The following is a 27426-nucleotide window of genomic DNA, read 5'->3' as shown; positions in this document are numbered from 1 at the left end:
GCTATCTAGGTTGGTCATAACTTCCTTCCAAGGAGTAAGCGTCTTTTAATTTCATGGCTGCAGTCACCATCTGTAGTGATTTTGGAGCCCAGAAAAATAAAGTCTGACACTGTTTCCACTGTTTCCCCATCTATTTCCCATGAAGTGGTGGGACCGGATGCCATGATCTTCGTTTTCTGAATGTTGAGCTTTAAGCCAACTTTTTCACTCTCCACTTACACTTTCATCAAGAGGCTTTTTAGTTCCTCTTCACTTTCTGCCGTAAGGGTGGTGTCATCTGCATATCTGAGGTTATTGATATTTCTCCCAGCAATCTTGATTCCAGCTTGTGCTTCTTCCAGTCCAGCGTTTCTCATGATGTACTCTGCATATAAGTTAAATAAACAGGGTGACAATATACAGCCTTGACGAACTCCTTTTCCTATTTGGAACCAGTCTGTTGTTCCATGTCCAGTTCTAACTGTTGCTTCCTGACCTGCATACAAATTTCTCAAGAGGCAGATCAGGGTTTAGATGAGGATTATCTTCTCCCAGAAGTTCTTTCTAGTTGCTACATAGTATATACTTACTGCACAGGGCTTGGAATGGGAGTTCTGTTTTCTCTATTTTTAAAGAGACTCCAGAAATCTGGATTTTGGCAATATTTTCTCTATTTATTTTTTCTTTAAATTTTTAATTTATGTTGAAATATAATTGATTAACAATGTTGTGTTAGGTTCAAGCATACAGCAAAGTGACTCAGCTTTACATATACATGTATCTATTCTTTTTCAAGTTTTTTTTTCCCCCATTTACATTATTACAGATTATTGAGCAGAGTTCCCTGTACTATACAGGAGAGGCTTGTTGTTTATCATTTTATTTTTTTAACTTTATATTTTATATTGGAGAATAGTTGATTCTTCCTCTCAGGCCTAGGTTTCTGAAGAGGATTCTAGTTTTGGATTTCAGCCTGCAATCAGACCTGGTACCTAGCAGTTCGTAATGCGTGCTTTTTGCAGTGAACTACTTGAACCTATTGTCAGGAGGCTTTTCTTTACTTTTTTTCTTATTTTATTGTTGTAAATGAGTAACCAACTTGTGGCTGGATTTTCTGTCCGTCTGGAACCGCTACATGTTTTTGTATTTCTGTGGTCCAGAGTCTTCCCTTTAGAGAATGGTTTTCCTTCTTTTTATTTCTATTTATCACATCCTTGTACCCATTTTTACCTCCAACTTACATATATATCCTGTTACCCGGTAATCGTTACTATTTCCCCTGAGAACTCTTTAATGGGTGTATTCAAAGACCAGATATCTGTTGCTGTTTCTTCTCTTCCTCATACTTTTCTCTGGGACAGGTGTTGTCTCTGAGGACTTGAGCTTAATCTGCAATTCCTTCATTTATTCATTCGTTCACTCTTTAGATCAGCAGGCATTTGCTTGGAGTTTATTATTAACCAGTTACTGTTGTGTCATTGGGACACAGAAAACAAAAAGGAGATCAAGTGCTTCTTCTCAAGCAACTCTCCCATCTCGTCCAAGTTAATTGTTATGTTTAACCTCCTTCCTTTGACCCTATTTTTGTAGAATGGGAAAAACAACTGATTAATACTCTTCACAGGTAATTATATTTTGAGAGAGCCGTGAAATCACCTGCTAATGCTTTCTTCTCCAGGCAAAAGTCTCTCTTAACCTCTCTTTCTTCCTCAGACCTAGATTAGACCATTAATTGCACTGGTCTTTTGTCCAATGAGCTCTGGAAGTTGGCCATGCCCTTTCAGACATGCAAGACAAAGATCTAAATTAGATATGAACTTTCCTTCCTATTTTGTTTCAATTTTACATTTACTTTTTTATTACCAATATTTAATGTAGAAAATTTGGAGAATGCAACAAAATCACACAGAAGAAAATTACTGTTAACTTTATGCTTGGCAGCCTCCTAGCATTTTGTGTATAAGTATGTTTTGTGTGGGTGTAGAAAAGTTAGGATCATATGGAACACATCATTTTGTAACCTACTTATTTTACTAAAAATATATTATGAATATTTTCCATATCATTAAACATTCTTCTCAAACATAAGTTTAATAGCTGCATAAGAGCTTGTTACTGGGAAAGTCCATAATTTATTTAATCAGTCTCTACTGTATAACATTTAAGCTTTTTTCTTTTTTTATCACTATTATTAATAACACCATGGTAAACATCATAGTACAGAAAATTCAGTGCATATTTTGCATTATTTCCTTGAACAAATTCTAAGAAATGGAGTTGCTGGATCAAAGGATATGAAAAAATCTAAGGCCTTTGTGATGTACGGTAAACTTTTCTCCTGGAAATGCCTATTAATTTATGGTTCCCACAAGCATTTTTGATCCTTTCCATTTCCTCATATTCTCAGTAACAATGTTTTAGCAGTCTCAGTCTTTGTTGATTATCACATTATACAATGGCATCTCATTTTTAGATTAATTTAATTTGTATCTCTTTGATTTACTAATGATTGAACATTTTTCATCTGTTTATTAGTCTTTTATATGCATTCTTAAAATGTTCATATTTTTCTTACTGATTTCTAAGAACTTACATAGTTCAGTTCAGTCACTCAGTTCAGTTCAGTCATGTCCGACTCTTTGCAGCCCCATGGACTGCAGCATACCAGGCTTCCCTGTCCTTCACCAACTCCTGGAGCTTGCTCAAACTCATGTTCATCGAGTCAGTGATGCCATCCAACTGTCTCATCCTCTGTCATCCCCTTGTCCTCCTGCCTTCAACCTTTCCCAGCATCAGAGTCTCTCCCAGTGAAGTCAGTTCTTCACATCAGGTGGCCAGAGAATTGGAGCTGCAGCTTAAGCATCAGTCCTTCCAATGAATATTCAGGACTGATTTCCTTTAGGATTGACTTCTTTGATCTCCTTGCAGTCCAAGGGACTCTCAAGTCTTCTCCAACAAAACAATTCAAAAGCATCAATTCTTCAGCACTTAGCTTTCTTCCTAGTCCAGCTCTCACATCTGTACATGACCACTGGAAAAACCATAGCTTTCACTACAAGGACCTTTGTCGGCAAAGTAATGTCTCTGCTTTTTAATATGCTATCTGGGTTGGATATAGCCTTTCTTCCAAGGAGCAAGCATCTTTTAATTTCATGACTGCGGTTACCATCTGCAGTGATTTTGGAGCCCAAGAAAATAGTCTATCACTGTTTCCATTGTTTCCCTGTCTATTTGCCATGAAGTGATGGGACCAAATACCATGATCTTTTGTTTTTTGAAGGCTGAGCTTTAAGCTAGCTTATTTACTCTCCTTTTTCACTTTCATCCAGAGGCTCTTTAGATCCTCTTTGCTTTCTGCCATAAGGATGGGGTCATCTATATATATGAGATTAACTGATACTTCTCCCAGCAATCTTGATTCCAGGTTGTGCTTCTTCCAGCCCAGCATTTCTCATAATGTATTCTGCATATAAGTTAAATAAGCAGGGTGACAGTATATAGCCTTGATGGACTCCTTCCGCAATATGGAACAAGTCTATTATTCCATGTTCAGTTCTAACTGTTGCTTTTTGACCTGCATACCGATTTCTCAGGAGTCTGGTATTCCCATCTCTTTAAGAATTTTCCATACTTTTTTGAGATCCACACAGTCAAAGGCTTTGGTATAGTCAGTAAAGCAGAAGTAGATGTTTTCCTGGAACTCTCTTGCTTTTTCTATGATCCAACAAATGTTGGCAGTTGGTCTCTGTTCCTCTGCTTTTTCTAAATCTACGTTGAACATCTGATAGTTCTCAGTTCATGTACTATTGAAGACCTGGAAAATTTTGAGCATTATTTTGCTAGCATGTGAGATGAGTGCAATTGTATGGTAGTTTGAACGTTCTTTGGCATTGCCTTTCTTTGGGATGAAGATGAAAACTGACCTTTTCCAGTCCCATGACCACTGCTGAGTTTTCCAAATTTGCTAGCATATTGATTGCAGCACTTTTAACAGCATCATCTTTCAGGATTTGAAATAGCTCAACTGGAATTCTGTCACCTCCACTATCTTGACTTTGCATTTCAGGATGTCTGGCTCTAGGTGAATGATCACACCATCATGGTTATCTGGGTCACCAAGATCTTTTTCTTGTAGTTTTTCTATGTATTCTTGCCAGCTCTTCTTAATCTCTTCTGCTTCTATTAGGTCCTTACTGTTTCTCTCTTTTATTGTGCCCATCTTTGCATGAAATGTTCCCTTGGTATCTCTAATTATCTTGAAGAGATCTCTAGTCTTTCCCCGTTCTATTGTTTTCCTCTATTTCTTTGCATTGGTCACTGAGGAAGGCTTTCTGTTCTCTCCTTGCTATTCTTTGGAACTCTGCATTCAGATGGGTTTATCTTTCCTTTTCTCCTTTGCCTTTTGCTTCTCCTCTTTTCTCAGCTATTTGTAAGGCCTCCTCAGACAACCATTTTGCCTTTCTTTTTCTTGGGGATAGTCTTGGTCACCACCTTCTGTACAATGTTACAAACCTCTGTCCATAGTTCTTCGGGCACTCTAATCTATCAGATCTAATCCCTTGAATCTGTTTACCACTTCCACTGTATAATCATAAGGGATTTGACTTAGGTCATACCTGAATGGTCTAGTGGTTTTCCCTACTTTCTTCAATTTAATTCTGAATTTTGCAATAAGGAGTTCATGATCTGAGCCACAGTCAGCTCCTGATCTTGTTTTTGCTGACTGTATAGAGCTTCGCCATCTTTGGCTGCAAAGAATATAATCAATCTGATTTTGGTATTGACTATCTGGTGATGTCCATGTGTAGAGTGTGTTGTTGGAAGAGGGTATTTGCTATGGTCAGTGCATTGTCCTGGCAAAACTCTATTAGTCTTTGCCCTGCTTCATTTTGTACTTCAAGGCCAAACTTGCCTGTTACTCCAAGTATCTCTTGACTTCCTACTTTTGCATTCTAATCCCCTATGATGAAAAGGACAACTATTTTTGGTGTTGGTTCTAGAAGGTCTTGTAGGTCTTCATAGAACCATTCAACTTCAGCTTCTTCGACATTAGTGGTTTGGGCATAAACTTGGATTGCTGTGATATTGAATGGTTTGCCTTGGAAACGAACAGAGATCATTGTGCCGTTTTTGAGATTGCGCCCAAATATTACATTTCGGACTCTTCTGTTGACAATGAGGACTACTCCATGTCTTCTAAGGGATTTTTGCCCACAGTAGTAGAGTTAATGGTCATCTGAATTAAATTTGCCCATTTCCATCCATTTTAGCTCACTAGTTTCTAAAATGTTGATGTTCACCCTTGCCATCTTGTTTCATTACTTCCAATTTACATCGATTCATGGACCTAACATTCCATGTTCCTGTGCAATATTGTTCTTTACAGCATTGGACTTTACTTCCATCTCCAGTCACATCTACCACTGCACGTTTTTTTTCACTTTGGCTCTGTCTCTTCATTCTGGAGCTATTTCTCCACTCATCTCCAGTAGCATACTGGGCACCTACTGACCTTGAAAGTTCATGGGGTTCTCGAGGCAAGAATACTGAAGTGGTTTGCCATTCTCTTCTCCAGTGGACCACATTTTCTCAGAACTCTCCACCATGACCCATCCATCTTGGGTGGCCCTACACAGCATGGCTCATAGTTTCATTGAGTTAGACAAGGCTGTGGTCCAAGGGATCGTTTGGTTAGTTTTCTGTGATTTTGGTTTCGTTCTGTCTTCCCTCTGATGGATAAGAATAAGAGACTTGTCGAAGCTTCCTGATGGGAGAGACTGGCTGTGGGGGAATCTGGTTTTGTTCTGATGGGCAGGGCCGTGCTCAGTAAATCTTTAATGCAATTTTCTATTAATGGGCATGCCTGTGTTCCCTTTCTGTTGTTTGGCCTGAGGCCTAACTATAGTAGGGGTAATGGCAGTAATGGCAACCTCCTTCAAAAGGACTTTTTCCTGCACTTTTTTATTCAGTGCCCCTGACCCCGCAGCAGGCCACTGTTGACCCACGCCTCTGCTGGAGACTCTTGGACACTCACAGGCAAGTCTGGATCAGTCTCTTGTGGGGTCACTGCTCCTTTCTCCTGGGTCCTGGTGCACACAAGGTTTTGTTTGTGCCCTCCAAGAGTCTGTTTCCCCAATTCTGTGGAAGTTCTGTAATCAAATCCCACTGGCCTCCAAAGGCAAATTCCCTGGGAGTTTCAGTCCCTTTGCCAGATCCCCAGGTTGTGGGTCCTGAAACTTTCTTAACAGTATGAGAATTTCTTTGGTATAATTGTTCTGCAGTTTGCGGGTAGTTTGTTTGGTGACTCTACGGTGGGTCTAATGGTGACCTCCTCCCAAGAGAGCTTATGCCACATGCTGCATGTCCCAAGTCTGCTGCAGCCAAAACCCCTGTCTGTACGGCCTGCCACTGCTCACCTATGCCTCCATAGGAGACACTCAAAACACTCAAAGGCTTACATAAGAAGGATATAATTCCATTTCTCACTTGGTCAATATTTAGAAAATAGAGAAAATTTTGTTTCTCAGTGGAGGAGGATGAATGAGGAATAAGGCCCCAGGTCTCATTCTGTTTCTGTGGAAAGTTCTTCAGAGTGAAAGCTGGATAGTTACCCTAGGAAAACTAAGTGATCTTAAAAGAAATCTGAATGCTGCAATCTGAATTAGCATGACATTTTCTGTATTTCTAGTGTATGGAAAAACTCAGGACTATAAAATAGAAATCAATAGTTGTCTAAAAGAACCAGGAGATACATTAGTCTGTCAAAACTTTCCTTGAAGATTTATCCCATGTTTAGTATTCCCCTAAGAATTAGGAGTTGCCCAATAAGTCATTGACTAGTTTATAGCCAGGTGGAAGAACTAAAGCTACATATAATTTAAAAGCTTACTTATGACTTTAGCTAAACTTAAGTCTGAAAAATGGTCGAGTGACGAGATGTTTTCTCATATTTTGGAGCCTCTGTCTGTCTTCTTGCATCTTCTTTTACCATCTGAGAGGTAGCACATTCTTCTAGATGATTGAATTTTCACATTTTACCATCATCAGTCCCCTTGTCTGCCTTTCTCATTCCCTAGCAGAACACATACAGAAAAGCCAAGTCAGACTCCTGAGCCCACTGCACAGCTGGAAGATTTCCGCTGCACAGATTGCTGGGGCAGTCTAAAAGGAAAAAAAAAATTAAAATTTAAAAAACAACCCCCTTTTATACTTGGATGAGAATCTCAGAATGAAAGAGATTGTACGCCAGCATCCACTGAAGATATCTGGGGTGGTGTCAAAATAATACAGCATTCTTGAATATGCAGTTTCCAGGCACTTGCCCTCATTTTGGAGGTAAATAGAATTCTCAAAACAACAGGATCATCCGCTAAATAAAGCACAGTGGAGCCTCGTTCCCCATTCTAGCACATTCCCCTCAACGATCTCTATCTGCCTTTCCCCTACTACTTCCCAACATCCCACCCTACCCCCATCCTTCTGTTAGCTGTAATGACCCTGCAAACACTAAATGGCATTTGAGTGCATTAAGCAGCAGACTCTCTGGTGACATGGCAATTATGGCTCTGAAATAGATTTGGTGCGTCACGGAAGATAAGGGTTTTGAAAGTTTCTGTTGTGATTATAGCCTGTAACTCCCACAAATAATAGGCTTCAAAATAAGAGGCTGCCAACGGAGCCTTTGTGGCTTTGTCTCAGTGATGGCACGTAAATTGCTATTAATGTCCTAAGTGTACTTGAATATGCCAGTCTTTGGGATGTGAAGTTGGCTCGGTGTCTCTCTTTACGCAGCATGTCATTGTTGGTCTGATAATCTGGGGTAATTGCTGTCTCTTGGATGGTCAGGAAAGTGTAAGAGGCTTTAGCTTCCTGTGTGATGGTAAATAGCCTCGCGGTTTACACCACGAGTTATGTGTGTTTCGTAGCAAGCCACTGTTTGTTGTTCAGGTGTGTATACAATCCCTGGGAGTGCCCCGAGTAGATAACAGCCTTTCAACAAAGCCAGGGCAAAATCAAAGGTTACGAAAATAAAATGAAGAATCTGGGCCTGTCTGTATCAGCCAATCAGTTAATTCATACTAAGAGTTAAAAAAAAAAATCCTTTGTTTGAATTTTTCATATTTGGCTATATGAGTGAATATAATTATCTGTTGTCTTAATAGAGCTATATGTTTCCAGCATCTGCAGTATTTCTCTGTGTGTATGCACAGTTTTAGGTGCTATAAGTATTTTCTGAACATGTATTAGCTCTACATCAATATGATAAAGTATGTGGAAGTTTTCCATGTTTTTGTACAGTTTGTAGATGTGTATAAGTGTGTGTGTGTGTGTGTGTGTGTTGGTTTTGTAGATCTGGGTGTAGAGGATGTTTATTCAGATATAAATATCTTTCTGCACAAAGACACTTCTATTTAGCTAAAGCAAGCTGAGCTTATTTTTCTTTGTCTCTAGAAAGTTAAATAAAATAAATTTGAAGTTTTCACTTCCTGTGTATACATTTAACCTAAGGATCCCCTAAGTCTGTGAGACATGGAAACCTTGTATATAACTGTCCTATTTGCACTTCAAACAGAAATCCCAAAGCATCCCAGCCTTAAACTCAGAAATGTACGCTATCTCATAGCCTGTACAAGCTACGAAAGGTTCAATCCAGACCATGCTCTGTGCCTCAAGTGCCTTACGTGGCAGTGTTAATTCTGGGCCTTCACAACTGATGAATTAGGAAAGGGTGAAACTCCGGAGCTGCCACAACAGATCTTGATCTCAGAGTTGACATACCCGTGCCTTTCAGTCGTGTGTCACTGGCTACTGGCAGAATGGTGCACTGTAATGGTCCTGCCGTTTTGCAGTTGGCTTTTGATTGAGTGCCCTTGAGTACATGCCGCAAAAGGTTAGACATAATGATTTGCAATAAGAGAGTTCACAATCATACCAAACAAACTTGGATTGGGGTTCTCATCTTACTATACAGCCCACGAGCTGACATCACCAGTGGAAGATATAATGTATTAGCTAGAAAGATGGCAGGACACATGGTGATTTCTCAGAAGTATGACCCCAGAAGAATAGAGTTTGTCTTGTTCAAAACCAAGTTTGGTAAGGTAGGTTGAGGCTTGAGAGTAGAAGGTATTAGAATTGCCTGAAAGACTTCTTTGAGGCTGGTCTTGTGGATCATAGGTTCTATCACCTTGAGAAACAGCATGAAGATTCCCTGAAGGTGAACTTAAGAGCCTGAGTCATCTGCCTTCAGTCCTCAGATTGGTAGCAGCCATGCTCTACTTGTAATACACCACAAGCTTTTGAAACTTGAAATGTCCAAAAGCTATGGTATATAGTGGGGATGAAGTTTGGCAAATTCTTGTTTCTGAGTCCTAAGTTTCTGGCTTAAAAGTTAAGAATAGGAGTTTGCACTGACTTGTGTACTATTATATATTCATCAACCAAAGTAAGAGAATTACTATTAGGATTCCTGCATAATTACAAAGTTACCATGGGCACCAGCAGCCAGACGGCCTTATAGTCACAGGGACAGGCCCCAAAGGAAGCTTTCATTTCTCTATTCATTCAACTCAAGGACTTAATTGAGCAGCTGCATGATCAGGCATGATCTTTGTCTTCTAATGGCTGTAGTTAATGATTTATCATCTCTCTGAGGATTAAAATCAAAGCCCTTTACTGGCCTGCAGACCTTGACATGAGCAAGCCATCCCATTCTCCAGCCCCACCCTGTTGGGCTCACCACTCTACTCCTCTGCCCTCATCTTTCTGGTCTTCTTCAGGTCCTTAGAGCCTTTGGACAGGTTTCTTCTTCTGCCTGGAGGGTTCTGTGTCCCGGCTCTCTACTTGCCTATTTTTCTGTTCACTTTTAGGTTGACTTTCCAGAAGCCCCAACCTCAGATCCCTGCTGTTCCCTCTCACAGCAGTTATTACCATCTGGAATCTGTGTTCTTTTGATGATGTATTGAATGTCTTATTTCCCACAAGACAGCAAGCCTCATGAGAGCAGAAACCACATCTTTTAAAAGTGTGTTGTATCTACTGTCATATGCCTAGTACATAGTATGAGGTGGGCACTGAATGCATATTTGTAGAACTTAAGAATTAAAGGATTGCAGTGAATAAGATCTGGTGCTTACATGGATATTTACATGAACAAGAGCTGCATGTGGTTAAATGTCAACGTGAACATTCAAAAAGTCAGTCGTACTGGAATTTAGAGAAGTCATTTAGGGTTTACCTTGCAGCAACTTGCAGAAAGGAGGCAGTGCTCAGGCCGGGCCATGAAAGAAGATATGGGTTCCTAGAGACCACAGAAGGGGGTGGGCAAAGGCACAGAACCACTCAGTTGGCTCCTCTATAGAGTAGGAAGCAGTCTCACTTTGGCAATGGGAAATCTATTGTTTCTTCAGAGCCGCTCAGACTGCTAATGTCAGTTCTCTTCCAGGGTATTTTTTCTCTACCAGGAATAGCTGATGACACCGCCCATCCTTCTTAACTTGTAGATTTTCACAGCAAAATCTCAGGGCTCAAGAGGCTTTGGTGGGAATCAGACTAGCATGGGGTATGGTGGTGTCACTTGGATGTAAGGTCACCAGGGACTGACCTAGGGGTAAGTGACCATCAGAGAGGATACCCCCAACTGGCAGAGGGCCATGGAAACAGGAAGCCTAAAGCCAGTGGCATGGGGTAATCCAGGCAGAGGATTGACTGTGGGGAAATGTGATGAGGCAGTTGGTGGGCTTAAGTTCCAGAGCAGGCTTTCATTTGTAAGAGCAAGTTACTACCTCATTCTTTTTTTAATTGAAGTATAGTTGATTTACAGTGTTGTGTTAGTTTCAGATGTATAGCAAAGTGATTTCATTATATGTGTGTGTATATATATATATAATTTTTTCAGATTCTTTTCCCATATAGCTTGTTACAAAATATTGAGTATAGTTCCATGTGCTATACAGTAGGTCCTTGTTGTTCATCTGTTTTATATATAGTAGTGTGTGTATTAGAGAAGGCAATCGCACCCCACTCCAGTACTCTTGCCTGGAAAACCCATGGACGGAGGAGCCTGGTGGGCTGCAGTCCATGGGGTCACTAAGAGTCGGACACGACTGAGCGACTTCACTTTCACTTTTTACTTTCATGCATTGGAGAAGGCAATGGCAACCCACTCCAGTGTTCTTGCCTGGAGAATCCCAGGGACGGCAGAGCCTGGTGGGCTGCTGTCTCTGGGGTCGCACAGAGTCGGACACGACTGAAGCGACTTAGCAGCAGCAGCAGCAGCAGTGTGTGTATGTTACTACCTCATTCTTAAATGAACTGTGATAAATAGGAAACTTAAGCAGAAGCTGATTAGCCTGATAGAGGTGGTCGCAGCCACAGGGAAGACTCCCTGTATGAAGATGCAGGTGCAAAAGGTCAAAGCAAGAAAAATAGCACAATTTTTCTAGCTAAACTAGGCTAGAATGCAAATTGTTTGGCTGATAGTACATGTTCTTCCCAGATAGGGTTGCCCAGATTTAGCAAATGAAAATACTGCATGAGACATACTCAAGTAAAAAGTTATTTGTTGTTTATCTAAAATTCAAATTTAACAGGGCATCCTGTACTTTATCTGGCAACTCCGTTCCCAGGTCCCAGGGCAGAAGCTGAAGCTGCATGTGGGCCTCAGCCCTGGAGAGACTAGAGATGGGCAAACCCTATAGGCCACTTAGGGACTGTGTCTGTTCTGTACCTTTTTCTGATCCCCAGGATGTCTGAGGTGACTAGGAGACCATAAGGTAGGATATTGTCCTATTCCTTGTGCCTAGTGGAGAACACTCCTTGTTGAGATGGAATTGCAATAGGCAGGATCTAGTGTCTTGCTCAACTGCTCTCCCCTAAAAGAAAACAGAACAATATAAATATGAGTCATAGTTATTTGTTTGGGATAAGTATGAAGTGCCTGATCTCCTTGATGCCTACTTATTAGCAAGAGAAAAGTTCACTTTCTAGATGTCAGAGCTACCTTGAACCCTGGTGCTACCTCTGCTCTGCATCTTGAATGTTTTCTAGGTGTACGCAGCTCTTTACACATAGTTAAACTGAACTGTGGAGGTACTGTCTGTCCACAACCATGGTGGCGGATGGATGTTACAGTGCCATTAAAGTTTATTTACTTCTTATGTTCCTCTAAGAGATCGTTATTAAAATCTATGCTGTGTCAAGCCCTGTGGTAAGCACTTTAGAATCAAAGATAAATTTCATAGCTCTGTTCTCATGGTCTAGTAGGGGAGTGAGACTTGTGAAAGAACAAATGCAGTATGGCATCACAGTTGCTGTGCAATTCCAGGGTGCGTTCCAGGACTGGTAGGAAAAGGAGAAGTTGCCGGGGGTAGGTACCGGTGCAAGGATACTTAAATTCAATCTTGATAAACAGTCAAGATGAGAGTAGCACGAAAATAGATGAGTGGGACACCACATTCAAGGGAAAGGAAACAGGCATGAAACGATAGCTCTGTTGTGGGAATTTCTAAGTAGACTGATATATTGGAATCTTAAGCATGAGCATTGAGTTGGAGAAGGACATGGTAGACTTAATAAGGATGTTGAACCTCACCTTGATACCAGTAGGAAGCCATCGAAGGTTTAAACAGAGAGGTGACATGATCAGAACTACATTTTTGAAAGATCATGCTGCGGGCAGCTGGAGAGAGGATTGGAGGGGTGCCGGAATGGGCATGGATCTGTTTACTGTTGTGAAATTTCCCAGGGAAATTTTGAATCCTCTGTCCCTTGAGGGGCTTTCCAATAGCGTCTTTTCATCCCAGAGCATTCCTTGGTAAGTGCTCACAGTATAATCTTGGGGAAAGTTGATGCATATCGGGAAAACGTAGTCCTATCTTGATGGACCAGTGTTGGATCTAGGGTGTGACTCCACTGTGTCAGCCGATGTCTTCCCTGGTAAGTGGTGACATGTGTGTGTGTGTGTAGAGGGGGTGGGGGGGTAGAAGGATGCATCCATGTCTCTCTGTTTTTCTTCCCGGCTGGTCCCAGCAGGGCCGGGGTGATTGGGGACCTAGAGCACGTCCACCTCCTCACCCACGCTGAAGGCATTGCTATTGATGGCATTTGGCCCATATGCAGATCGAGCTCGCCTCGGTGCTGACATCAGCCGGTTTGTGGCACCTCAGCGTATTTCTGGGTTGCAAATGAGAGTTTCTTAGTGCCAGACTCACTTGGGCTGTCACATCAGGTGATGAATTCTCTGCATCAACTGAATGCTGCTAAGGTAAGCTCAGAGGAAGAGCGGGAAAAAGAGGAGGATGGGACCAGCGGTTCTCAGCCCGACAGCCGCTACTCTGGGCTACCAGCAGTACTGGCTGCACGACAGCGGGGGGAGGCAGGCGGCCCTCTGAGTTCTGACTCAGGGATGGAGTCAGAGGAAAGGAAAGTCAGGCCCTCAACGGCAGTGCTATGCTCTTGTGAGTGTGTGGGTTTTGCCACCCACCATTGCTCCCTCCCCTTCTCCATTACTAGCTTCCTCTGCCTCCTTCGACAGGAGTGCTTTGCCTAATGGATACATTAGATGGGGTTCTGGCAAAACTTGGTGTCTATCAAATTAGGTGCCAGATTCATTAGGATAGAGCATAGAGTAGTCATTTTTGTTCCTAAAATGATTTGTTCCCAAATACCTTGAATTTGTGTTTTGAAAGTCCAGATTTTCTTAATTAGAAAATTTGCTGCAAGTCTATCCTAATTTGATATTCCATTAGCCTCCTCTCCCATGATGTTCCAGGTTGACCCTGCTGCTGACTTAGGCTTCCCCAGGTGGAATTAAATGTTACATCAAGTCTTGCTGCCCAGGTCAGAGGCTACAGAATTAACCTGAAGAACTGGGTGTAAATGTGAACTCTCTCCCATTAGAGGTTTTGGGATAAAAAGGGCATATTTGGCTTTGCAGATTCCTGTCCCTGTCACCCATTAAGGTGGTTTCTGACATCAGCATTTTACAAAGTGAGTGTGTCCATTTAAAGGCTAGTTTGCATCAGAGTGAAGGAGGAATTTAGGTGCAGAAGAAAAATTGAAGCGAAAGTCTTATTTTCCCACCCCCATCCACCCCATGTTCGTTAATGAGACCATCTTCCAATCTCACTGTGCCCAGAGATAAATAAACTCACAAAGGCGGGTTTCCTACTTAATATTCACCCACAGTGGAGGAAGAGGGAAGGAATTGCTCCCCGGAGTTAACGTGGCAGAAAGCGAGGTCAGCTGTTTCCCAAGACGGCGCAGCCTCTGAACGTCTTACATTAAAGGCGGAATGATACAGCTGAGGCAGCCAAAGTGATTTATGGAAAACCCAGTTGGGGAGGTTTGCTCGCAGTTTCTGATCTCGTGGAGGTTTAACAGCAGTAGCAGATGATATACCATGGTAGAAAGCACCTTCAGAGACAAGCATCCTCCAGCATTTCCCTGTGTGAGACTCGTTCGTTTTAAAAAGTACTTTCATTCATCTAACTTGAAACTCATGGGCTACAGTGTCCTGGATTTGGCAAGAAGTTGAGGATCATAGCTGATACCCTGGGGTAGGGTGATCTGGGACTCCAAGCCCCCTAGTCCATTAAATCCCTGAGTCCTGGGCACACTGGAGCTGTTGATCACCCCATCTGAGGTGTGTGTGTGTACATATGTGTCTATGTCTATGTGTTTGTGAATGGAGGGGGAGTGAAAAAAATGACAGTTAACGAGATTAATTTTATTTCTTTATTTTTAATAAGGCTTTTTTAAGGTCTTACATATTTTTCTTGACCAGACCAACTCTCATAATTAAAATGCTAGTTTTGGTATCAGCCTGAACTAATTCCTGTCTCCACCATCTGTGAGTTTTCTGTCCCCTCTGGCATCCTGTGCACTGGTCTGAGAAAACAGAACTTTTGAAGAAAAGAGATCGAATGTCTGCTGTTTGAGTTATTTCAGCTCAGAGATGACTCAAAAAGAAGTCTCCTAGAACTTTCCAGTCAATACACTGCTTTGCTAATTCCCTCCTAATGAAACACCGTGGAGTTCATTTTCTTTACTAATGGCTTCATTTGGGGCACCACTTATTGTTATTTTAAGGAATTATAGTATGACTCAATAATAGCTGTGGTGGTGATTTGTGAGCAAGGTAATGATATGTCTTTGTGCCACATGCTGCTGCTGCTGCTGCTGCTGCTAAGTCGCTTCAGTCATGTCCAACTCTGTGCGACCCCGTAGACGGCAGCCCACCAGGCTCCCCCGTCCCTGGGATTCTCCAGGCAAGAACACTGGAGTGGGTTGCCATTTCCTTCTCCAATGCAGTGCCACATGCTAGATCATGGATATTTGCTCCCTCTCCTGCTTGTCTCATACCAGGTGGAGTCTAAAATACATGACGTTTATCTTCTTTACAAGCACCTGACTCTCTGCCTTATGATGATGTACTTATGGAGCCCCTGGGATGTTTCCTAAAATTCCATGCTACTTGGTGGCTCAGCCGGTAAAGCGTCTGCCTGCCATGCAGGAGACCCAGGTTTGATTCTGGGGTCGGGAAGATCCCCTGGAGAAGGAAATGGCACCCCACTCCAGTATTCTTGCCCAGAAAATCCCATGGATGGAGGAGCCTGGTAGACTACAGTCCATGTGGTCACAAAGAGTCAGACACAACTGAGCGACTTCACTTTCACTTTCAACAGACACACACACACACACACACACACACACATACACACACACACTTCCATCTATTTAACTAGTTAATTAATTTATCTGTCTATCTGATAAATATACTAAAAAATTGTTAAGACACATGTCAAAATGCTGAGAGTAATTATCTCTGGATTATGGCTGTGGTACACTTTGTTTTTCTATAATTTTCCTATGTTCAAATATTATATTGCATATGCAATTATTATATTTGCAAACATTATATAAGCATATTTTACTTTTATCATTCAAAAGGATAAATGATGCTAAGGGATTTTCTTCATGGAAAAATAAACCTAACTGCTATTGTCATTCAGCCAAAAATGGTACCAAAAGAACACGTGTATTCTTGATTGAGAGGGGATGCTAAGATATGGTTGCTGCTGTGACCAACCTGAATGAGGAAATTGAATTAATTCAGTCCTTGATTCTGATAATACTGATCAGATTCTGAGTCTTGGATCCCAAAAGGTAGCAAAACCTCCTGTTCTAAGAGAAAGAATCCTTATTGTTCTCTTTCTGATCTCTCTTTCACAAACAGCAGGGGAAATGTCCTCCAACAGAGAGGGGCGATGGGAGGAGCTGCCTGACTTGGTGGTTTGAAGATGGAGATTTGAACTTGAGAGCAGTTATTCATTGATCCAAGACTGAGGGAATGTGTTCTTGGCATTGCCCAGGACCTTTTGCCCTCTTGGTGTCCAGATCTGCTCTTATAGTGAGGTGTGGGAAAAAAATTGTACCCTCATGTTGAAGTAACTGGTGGGAACTCCTTTGATTTAAAAGCCTTGGTTTTCCTGGGAAAATTGGAGCATGATTTGGGTGAACTAATAATAGAAGGAGCCAAATAGATGGAAAGGACAGAGAAAAAGGAGTCTGGTTCAAAGGTTAGGAAGCCTGTGTCCTATTTCAGTTGTAATCCAGAAGCTTGATTTTCACTTACACCTGTGCTTTTTTATGAATGAAATGTGACTGGATCTTTGCCGACATCTATTAAGTACCAACCGTGGTGGGCTGCCGTCTACGGAGTCACACCGAGTTGGACACGACTGAAGCGACTTAGCAGCAGCAGCAGCATGCTCCTAAGTACTGTGGATTATGCTAGAGTAGAAACCATGGTCTGTCCCAAATGGCAATAATAACACCTGCCCCAGGTACCCCATGTACTTGAGGGAATAAAAGGAGAAGAAGGTACAATAAAAATAATTTACCTGCCTAAAACCTGGTCTGTTCAGTATTAACATTTCCAGTGTTGAGGGTCTGTTAACTCCAAAGAAACACAGTGATTGGGGAAAAGAGGCCTTTAGCACACTTGTAGTTCAATGCTTTAAAATATATAAACAGTCATGAATCAACCACTATAGCAAATCATTCTTCAACTGTTTAATGGTGGGATATTTTTTAAAGGAGTGGTCATTAAAACAAATCCTTTTAGAACAATATTATTGTTTTACTGCATCTGGATTTAGAGTCTTAGAAGGAAGATCTACAAGTATAGATCAAAGTTGTAGCTTCCTGTCTCACCACCTTTTAGATACAGTCACACAGAGCAGTCCCTATGGTATTGGCACCATGGTTTTACCTGTTTGATTCATCTCATCACCCTCTGGACTTTTCAAGGCTTAGTTCAGAGAGGTCATCCTCCATGAAGCCTTTGCTGATATTCCATCAAGAGGAGATGTTGCACTCGTTTGAATCTTCATAACAGCTGGGGGTACCATGTATTAGGTTCTGCTTGAAACTCGAGTTCATTCGTCTGCTTGTCTCATACCCATCCTTGAGGGCATAAACTGTATCTCAGCTTATCATTATATACCCTTGAGCATCTAGGACAGAACCTTGCATAGAACAGGTGCCTGGGCTCCCATTATACATACCACATCCAGAGCTGGAAAGGACCTGAAAAAGCGTTTAAGCTACCCTTTCAGTTTTTCTAAAAGGGTACCCAAGGCCAAACAGGGGAGAGTGCTTTGCGAGAGCCGATAGCTAACCATTGCCAGTCAGAGCTAGAACTTGGTCCCTTGGCCAGCAGGGTAGCCGCGATCATCCTGGAGCACGCAGAATTTCCCTCTGATGGCTTGGACTGGATTACAAAGCCTGTGAGAAGTGGACGTGCCAATACTATGTCCAGAGGCTCGCTGGGAGGACCCAAACTCATCTGAGGGTGGGGTTGGGGGCGGATGTTATTGACCACAGTTATAGCCATCCATTGGCTATGTCCCCACGTGCCAGGCACTGTACTCAGCCCTTTTCCTCAGTTGCCTTATTGTCATTGTCTGCGCAGAACAGCCACCCAATCTCAGAGGACTGACTTCTCTCCCTTTTTCCCTTCTAGGCTAATGGAGGTTGGCAGGATGCTACTACCCCTTCATCAGTGACCTCCCCTACAGAAGGCCCTGGCAGTGTTCACTCTGATACCTCCAACTGATCTCCCAGCAGTCGCATCCCGGCTGACCCTGTGCTCCAGTCGAGGCAGGGCCAGGAGGGAGGGTTTCTCAACGCTGAAGCGGTCAGACTGGAGGTCGAAGCAATCAGCAAACACAATAAGAGTCTCCTTCTCTTCTCTTCTTTGGGATGCTATTTCAGCCAATCTGGACACTTCTTTATACTCTCTTCCCCCTCTTTTTTTTTTTTTTCTGGGTAGAAGCCACCCTTCCCTGCCTCCAGCTGTCAGCCTGGTGTCCGTCATCTTCCCCGCCCCTTTCCCTCTGTCCTAGACTCCCTGGGTCCCTGCCCTCTCTTACATCCCTGAAGGATATTTTCAACAATTCTAGGAATTTAAAGAGGAAAACACAAAGAGCGTAATAAAAGCATTTGTTTATTTTCCTGCTGGTGGTCTGAGGAACCAGATTTCCCTCCCTTGGTCCCTCGCTCCCTCTGCTAATGGGCAGTCCTTCTCTGTTTCTCTTGTTTACTCTCACTACCTCTTGGCAGGAATACGCCACGTTGCCCTGCTCGATCCAGGCCACCCTGCCTCTTCTTGCTCTTCCTTCCCTGAGGACAATACTGCTTAGGACACAATTCCTCCTCTTCCTTCTTGCCCCAGGTATGCACTGGGGGCTGTCACTGCTGGGCTTCTGCAAGTGCCACAGTTTCTGGTTTTACCCCCACCAGGTTGATTCCCAGGCAGGAAGTCAGGTAGCAAAAGAGGGCTTGAGGAGCAAGAAGGGCAGGATTCTTAGAGGCTTTTGCATCTTTCCAATGACAGCTCTTGGTCTCAAGAGGCACAGTCTTTGGAGACCGTTCTATAAGCAATGTTCAGCGCCTACTGCAGAACCAGGTCTGAGTTAGGCATGGTGGTGAATGCATCCCTAAGGAGCGGAAGGCTCTTATCCTGCAACCCTTCACCTTATCCCACCCCTCCCCCCACACACACAGGTATACGAACATGTAGACCCGTGCACAGACACACATTCACTTGCCCCAAATCAGTCACATGCCACATATGAATACCTATGTTAGTAACCATAGCATTACACCTTGTGAGCACAAGAGAGCAATACAACCACTCTGAGTGAAGGTCGCTGACACAGAGAAGCAGTATGTGCCTGGGGCTTCCAGGTCCCCAGCATGCACACACCAGAATGACATACACAGGACTTGAACATGGTGGAGGTTAGTTTCCTAAACCGTTGGTGTTCCCACCACCTCTGGAGCTCTTGGAGAGCCACACACAGTACTTCCAGTGTCTGCAGTGCATTTGGTTCTGTTTCGTTTTTGTGTTTGTGTTAGGGACAGTGCATTAATTATCCATAGTGTCATATGGCACCACATTCTTGTCCTGGAGAAGAAAGTTGTTTAAGAACATGGCTGAGACAAACTTTTTGTTTACTTACACAGAAGACCTGAGAGTGATGGGGAACAGGGAGGTCATGCTTTCGGTTAAATCATTTGTGATTTTTATTCCCTGGGAATATCTAAGAGTGAGGAGTATGTACTATTACACTGTTTTCTAATTTTACCTGAACTCACAGTCTTCATAGCCAACTGTGCCAGAAGAAAAGATGGCAGCTCTGTCACTTGGTTAAATGGGAAGTGTTCAGATCTCTTGGTGCCTCATTTTCTCCATCTGTAAAATGGGGGTTATGCCTGGCTCACCAAGAGACTGAAGAAATTGATTTCATTCATACCCAGTATATAATTGTGAAGTCAGGGGAAGTAGCTTCCCTAAGATAAACTGGCCCATGCCCTGTCCGGAGGATACATGGTTTTCCTGTTCTAACTTCTGATTAGCAGTAATGCCTGAAGTCGTCACCATGAGGACAAAGAGCAGAGTCGGTGTTGCTGCTTCTTTTTGTTTGTTTAGGCCTGGCTGGTTTCTTAGAATAGAGATAAGTTTCTAAATTGGAAAAATGTGATCTGGTTCTCTTAGCTTGTACTAGAATCCAACATGTGGCCTCATAAGCACTTAGTCCCCTGTTGCATCTGCTCTGTTTGAGAAAGCCTCTGGGAGAGGTATAAAGCCCTGAGGGATGGGGATGACCAGCTAACAAGGTCATGGACATTCTGCACGGCACTACGGTAATGATTAGAAAATGCTCCTGTGGGTGGGTGTTGGGAGGTAGGGGAAAGCAACCAGAAGGTATGTGTATTTGAAGGAAATGCAAAAAGTAAATATTTGGCAAGATGGCATCATACCTGGATGGCTAAGAGGAGTAGGAAGACTGTGTCTACTAACCTGTGCCATAATCAGAACAGAGCTTGATAAAGAGGCTTCCTGGAAGGAACCATCTTGTGACCATTCTACAGTGATTCGAACCAGGGAAGAACTTGGTCTGAGTGGCAGGGATCTATTGAAACTACCCACACAGGCATATGGTAGGATTGTATCCCCTTGACTTGAGGCAAAGTACTTAAGAGACACAAAAGGGTTCTCTGGGAAACAGATTGCAGATTTGGTTTGAATGATCACCATTTTAAGCTGATGAAAGAGATCAGAGTGGTGCCATCTTTGCACAGGCAGTTTCTCTCCCTGCAGTAGTTTGCACTGATGCTCACCCCTCACTGTGTCGTCCCTGCTCAGCTCATCACACGGCGCTCTTTACCTTCCCCCTCCTCACCCATGATCACATCGGACATGGTGGCCACCAGCCCTTTTTGTATTAAGGGAGGTATGAGAACGCTGACCGCGGAAGGATGGGTATGGAAAGAGCGTGCCTCTGGAAATACAGTTCCCTGGGAATTCTTATTAGGTCAGTCATACAGATACCAAAATGTGCCCCAAGATTCCTTCATTTTCTGATGGAAGTGGGAGTACCCCGTTTTCCCTGCAGCCGACTTCCCCTGAGAAGTAAAACTCGCCCAAAGGCTTGCCCACCTTGTGACTCTTCATCACACCCTCCTTTTCTCCCTAACTCCTCCCCCTGGTGTGGAATTGACTCCTGTGCAGTAGTTTTGCCAAGTGGCACCTTCTTTACTTTTTTTTTTTGCTGTGGTAGTGTTTTTTTATTTGCCAATTGCCTTTTCTCACGTATCTTTCCCTGCCCCCCTTGCCTTCTGAGTTTTATTTTTCTGCCCAGAAAAACCTGACTTCGATACCAAAAAAAGATGAAACTACAGAAACTCAAATTTAAGAAAAAAAACTTAAAAAAAAAAACAAAAAAATACTCAACGATTCTTTCAGCTTTATTAACATTTTCCATTGTTTCTTGCGACTTGTGTCTCGTTCTTTGTAGTATTGATGATGAACATTTGATAATGAATGTTCTTGTATATTCAGATAAAGAAAAAAAAAAACCAAAAAAGCGGTCTGAATTTAATAGTGTTTATAATAAAAATTTTAAAAATGACCCTCTTAGCACGCAAAACAGGATGGGGAATTTCCCCTCTTCTTTCTGTGACAATGCACATCATTCCTGCATTAGTTTTTAACACCCAACTACCTACATTCACCATTTCCCCCATTTTTCTTTTATTTTCTTGCATTTGTGAATTAGTTCAAGAATGCTAGAAAAGTGTCGAGTTGTGCACATCCATTTCCTGTTTCACAATGTTTAAAAGTGACAGTAATTCATTTTGTAAACTAAAAAAAAAAAAACGTTTGGAATAGTGAGCATAATAGGTACAGCCTAACATGTTATTATGTTTATTAACTTTGAGACCCAGAAATAAATTCTTTACTTTTCTTTATCCTGCTCTTTAAACTATTAAAAAAAATTGTGTTATTTTTGGTTTGTTTATGGGAGGGTGCTTTTTTAATTTTCAGGATTATGATCTTGGTGTTTTTATTTCTTAAATATGTATCCGAGGTGATGTGAAAAGATGACATTGGTAGAATAGGCTGTTTCCATGTACTTCTGTTTGCTTCGGAATTCAGTTGACTTCAAAGACAAGCCCCACAATGATGTCATATGACTCACCTGTATTTCTGGACTGTGTGGCATTCCAAAGTCCCTGAGGAAAAAAACAAATGCAGGGACTTGAAGTTCCTTTTTTCGACCTTTAACACTTCAAGGAATTGGTCCAGGGTAACTTTTTATATTGTGGGGAGAAGTTTTTGCCTTGGTTGATTGTGAATGTCACATTAAAATGCTTTCTTTTTTTTCTTCCTGATTGATAACAACTTTCCACAAAGCCTTTCCAACTAGAGAGGATTTTTTTCTTCCAGAGGAATTTCACAGGAGTGAAATTGTGTACCATTTCACTGGTGGGCTGTGTACCACTAGCTGAGGAGACTAGATCCAGGAAGCTGTCCCGAGAGCCATTCAGCCCGGAGATATTTTCAGCCAGACTCAGTGCTGTGCCCCAGTGCTGAGCGGTTATGCTGGTCTCATGGGCAGTGCACCTCTCGCTAACTTCTGATTTAGGCAGCTGCTTAAAGCAGATTGTCAAACTGGCTTGATTCGGAATGTTTTTGTTAAGTTAGGGGAGAAAAGAAAGCAAGGTTATCTGGAGAAACTTAATTTAAATGGTTTTCATTCCTCAAATGATTAAGCATTCAGAAAGCAGCCAGAACCTAAGCAAAAAAAGTGAGCAACACTTGAGGAAGTGTCTCTACCCTAATGCATGAACTCCTGTTTTTAAGTCGTAACAAAACAATGATGACGAGCTTTTCACATCACCTATATGATTTCAATCCCTAGCTCAAAGCTTTCTGGACTCTGTTATTTTTTTGTAAACATTTTTTTTTCCTTTTGTTAAAATTAATAAAACATTCAATGTTTTCCCCTTTTCTCTCTTATTCCTTTCTTTCCTTTGACGTTTTCAATTATTTTGAAGTGCTTTCCTTTGGTTGTTGGTTTTATTCTCCCACTCCTCCTCCCCTGTTCTTATTATTCAGAGTATAAACCTGCAAAGCTCTGCTCTGTTTTGGTTTTGAAAATTTAAGCTTTTCTGCTTCTGCGAGAGCACAGGCTTCTGTCCCTTTTGATTCCAACTGAAATTTTGTGTTCTCTAATGATACTAACACGGTGTAGGTTTTACAGTCTCCTAATTTGTACTGGTAATGCATATTCCAAATAAATAGTTTCTTTTGTTGCAAAAAAAAAAAAGTATACTTGTATTTGGTGTAAATTTATTTTCTTACCTGCTGATAACTTGTCTTTCCCCAAACTATGATTTACTTTAATGTGGATTATAGTTTAAACTGTGGCCTTCATCATTTTAAAGTCTACATTTGCAGTGGGACAAATTGAGTTACTTACCTCACCCACAAAGGAAGGAAGGGAGGGAGAGAAGGAAGGAAAGAAGGGTTTTTTACGTGCAAATATAGGCTGTGCTGCAGGAAGGCAGAGCACCCAATTTTGTCTGCTTGTCTGTGATTGGCAGCCATCAGCCAAATACCAGTTAAAATGTTAGGGTGATGTTCCATAATAAATTACAAGTTTCTGAGTCACAGCCGTCTTCCACTGGCTTTCCTTTCCTTCTCTTGGTCTGCTTTGATCTGGTCATAAGGAAAATTGTGGTACCAGAAAGATGCTGCAGGGGAAGGAATGAATCTAAGTTAGAAGAACCACCTAGTTCTAGGCTCTGAGAAGTATGCCAGACGCTACTCCACTGGGCAAACACGCCTGCCATGTGCTACGTCTGCCATCCTGTGTGGTTGTCTCTTGCAGTGGTTTGTCTACACTTGCAATGAGCCCCTGACCTTTGGGGTTGTGGTCTGTTACAGAGTTTAAATGTCTCAGAGGGTTCTGGCTGGATCACCACTTCAGCCTTCAACACCTAAGTCTGCTTCCAGGCCCTTAACACCATTTTTTGTGCATAGCATGGGATGCAGCTTCTTGTCTGCCATTCCTCATATTGTTCCTCTAGAAGCATCACATGCATCATTTTCTCATTCTTAACGCCTTAAGCTTCAGGAGGCTCTGCCCGAAGCCCCAGAGAGGCAGGTCTATATTGAAAATGCCAATCTCTCACCCTTTCATCCCTATCATGATTCTAATCAATAGAAAACAGATGAAAAGAACGGACCATCATGGGGGGATCAAATCATCATTTTTCTTAACAGATAAGCTAAGGGCCCAATGGCCTCAAAAGTATAAAGCTGTCTTGCCAAGGTAGATTTGGAGAGCGTGTTCAGCAGTCAAAATGGGGACCTCATGTCTCCTCTGCAAGTCTAAACATGGGAGCACATTTATGGAAGTTTGGATATACAAGGTAGTGTAGTTGCCCGGAGAATTGTGAACCTCACCCACCCACCTAGCTTATTACTTAAGAGTGGTACTAAACTGTTGTAGTAGACCAAGACTCTGGTGCCTCAAATTCAGCACAAATCTGTTTCTCACTAATAATGGTAATAGCCCCCAACAAACGTTCCTTGTCAGGATGCCTTGTCTTCACGCAGTGCTTGGGGATCCAGTTCCTTCAGCCTGCCGGAATTTGTAGTCCTCCACATCTGACCTGCAGGAGGGAAAGAGTGTGTAGAAGGGTCACCACTTCTTGAAAGCCTTAACCAAGAGCTCCCTTCCATTCATATTCCTAAATGCAAGAGTCGCGGGGTGGGCAGAAGGGTGGAAAAGTGGTCCCTGTCTAGGCAGCCGCTTCCTGGCAATAAGAGCACACAAAAACTCCTTGAGTAGTCGGCTGTCTCATCACACCTAGCGCTGCAGGATTAGTGAGAGAAAAGGCAAGTCCACAGAGCTGTTTCACTGCACAGGACAGACTCCCAAGAAAAACATTTTCAGTAACATCCCAGGGTTGGCTCTGTTACCCTTCAGTAGAGAAGACCCAGAAAGGGGTATAACAACGGGGGCCAGAGCTGAGCCACCCAGTACTACCTCCTCAACAATCTCCACATTCGGTTGTTGTCTAAACTCCTGACTTCAGTACTCAGCCCATGGTCATCATGAAGGGAGAGCTGCTGTTCCCCAAGCCAGCCTGCCCGGCCCTTGGGGAAGTCTCTCCCATGTATATTGCTCTCTAGAAGGGCCAGGTCTAGTGGCCAGCAGTTACTTCAGATGAAGTCTAAAGCATTAAAAATCACAAAATCTGATATGCTCAGCACTCCGCACCCTCACCTCCCCCATAGATTTCTACCTGCTTCTCCTTGTAGACTTCCATGACCTCCCCTACTTGAACAATAAAGCCGGACACCAATGTTCCAACCACCCTTTGTTATCCAAAATACGGCCTCCTTTCTGGAAATATCCAGCATGAAGGATGGCACAAGAGCTTAGTCTTAGGAAGTCACTGGGTGAGGCAAGGAAGGTGCTTTACCCCACATCTTTGTACCAGAGGCCCGGAGAGGAATGAGGCTGTGCTCCTCCCACACCTTGCAGAAGAGTTCCAACAGTGACCAGATAAACAGAGCCGTGGATTTGCTGTCTGAGCCAGTCGGACACAGGGAGACACAATCTCTGGCTTCTAGCCTTAGGTATACTTCCCAGACCACTCTGGGCAGTGTAAGGGTAGGTAGGCAAGAGGAGTTGTAAGGGGCCACGTGCTTGGGAGAAACATGGACCTTGTTTATTCTCCTGTATGTGTGTGTGTGTGTGTGTTAATCTGTCAGTCGTGTCTGACTCTTCATGATCCCATGGCTTGTAACTCGCCAGGTTCCTCTGTCCATGCAATTCTCCAGGCCAGAATACTGGAGGGGGTTGTCGTTTCCTCCTCCAGGGATGTTCCCAACCCAGAGATCAAACTCAGGTCTCCTGCATTGCAGGCAGATTCTTTACCAGCTGAGCCACAAGAGAAGCCCATATTCTCATGGGACCCATGCAAACAACAGCTTATCGCATGCTTCTGGATTCCTCTGGATAAATCATAGTGTCCGTTCATTATGTCCAGGTGACACCCCAAGCCCAAATTCTATCTCTCTCATGAAAACCAACCACACCGTCCAGTGAAACTCACCAGTATTGACAGTGAGCACCTCTGAACAGCATAAAAGGCACCAGGTGCTACAGTACCTTTTTGGCGGCTCAGACGGTAAAGAATTTGCCTGCTCTGGGTCTGTCCAAGGCTTCCATTGTTCAGACAGGTTCTGCTCATCTTTAATCCCTTTGAGGAGTCCAACTCCATGAGAGAGATCTTTCCATCACCCTCTGAGGTGTTGTTTTCCCAGCGTGTGTTCCTGCCCTCCCCGGCCATCCCCTGGGCTGCAGTTTCAGAACACAGGACATGTCTGTTTTCCTATACACACCAACTACTGTGCTGGAATTCAGTGATAATTCTTGCAGTATTTTACCAGGATCTTCTTGATTTTTCCCTTTTAAATGTGTCCACATTTCCTTGTATCACCTAGTGAAACCTTTAAAGTCACCCACTGGAACATCTCCAGTTGCTTTTATTACCTACCCAACTGCAGCTTTCAGTGAGTCTTAGAAACTTTGGTGTGAGGGATACATGCAGTTTGCTCACGGAGATCTTGAAAGCCAGACCACATGAACTTGAATCTCTGTCAGGTTCTCTCTGACACTAAATGAGAGGTTTTTATTTCATATCAACCAATTCTCAAACATTCCAATAGATGTCCTACAATTCTATTCAACTCTGACACTAACTACTGACGGTTAGTGTCAAACCCCCACAGGCTTCAGGGCTCAGTCCCACAAGACTGCCCTCACTTCAGACACCCGTAGCAAGCATCAGGTCACCCGCACTTCTGATCGGCCAGTTATAAATCAGGCAATCCCACAACCCCCATGTCAGGTTTGATCATTCGCTAGAGTGGCTCACAGAACTCAGGACATCACTAAGCTTATATTTACTGGTTTATTATAAAGGATACCAGAGAAGGCAATGGCACCCCACTCCAGTACTCTTGCCTGGAAAATCCCATGGACGGAGGAGCCTGGTAGGCTGCAGTCTATGGGGTCGCGAAGAGTCGGACATGACTGAGTGACTTCACTTTCACTTTTCATTTTCATGCATTGGAGAAGGAAATGGCAACCCACTCCAGAGTTCTTGCCTGGAGAATCCCAGGGACTGGGGAGCCTGGTGGGCTGCCATCTCTGGAGTCGCACAAAGTCGGACACGACTGAAGTGACTTAGCAGCAGCAGCAGCAGCAGCATAAAGGATACAGATGATCATCGAGATGAAGAGGTACATAAGAGAAGGTCTGAAAGGGACCTGAGTGCAAGACCCTCTGACTCCATGGAGTTGGGTTGTCCCACCCTCCCAGCATGTGGGTGCTATGGCTTTAGAGGTGTTTGTGAGTGTTCTTGCCTGGAGAATCCCATGGATGGAGAAGCCTGGTAGGCTGCAGTCCATGGGGTCGCACAGAGTCGGACACGACTGAAGCGACTTAGCAGCAGCAGCAGCAGTAGTAATATCAGTGTATGGATTAAATTGATAAAATCATTGGCCATTGA

The 27426-nt window shown here is 42.9% G+C and overlaps 1 protein-coding gene across 5 annotated transcripts in view; it reads left to right on the top strand.

Moving 5' to 3' along the window:
* Positions 1–27426, top strand: part of PBX1 (PBX homeobox 1) — a 338015-nt gene that overhangs the window by 277559 nt on the left and 33030 nt on the right. For 3 of the 5 annotated variants that reach the window (XM_025287446.3, XM_006077420.4, XM_044944102.2), the window contains one exon: positions 18008–23165. The exons of the other annotated variants lie outside the window; for them this stretch is intronic. In XM_025287446.3, coding sequence (XP_025143231.1) covers positions 18008–18100 — 93 coding nt within the window. In that variant the 3' untranslated portion in view covers positions 18101–23165. Of the gene's footprint in view, positions 1–18007; positions 23166–27426 lie in introns of those variants that run through there. 5 annotated transcript variants of the gene reach the window in all.

Source organism: Bubalus bubalis, chromosome 6, assembly GCF_019923935.1.
Source record: "Bubalus bubalis isolate 160015118507 breed Murrah chromosome 6, NDDB_SH_1, whole genome shotgun sequence".
In the NCBI taxonomy this organism is placed as follows: Eukaryota; Metazoa; Chordata; class Mammalia; order Artiodactyla; family Bovidae; genus Bubalus; species Bubalus bubalis.
The sequence above is the reverse complement of the archived record's forward strand: the minus strand, read 5'-3'. Positions and strand labels throughout refer to the sequence as shown.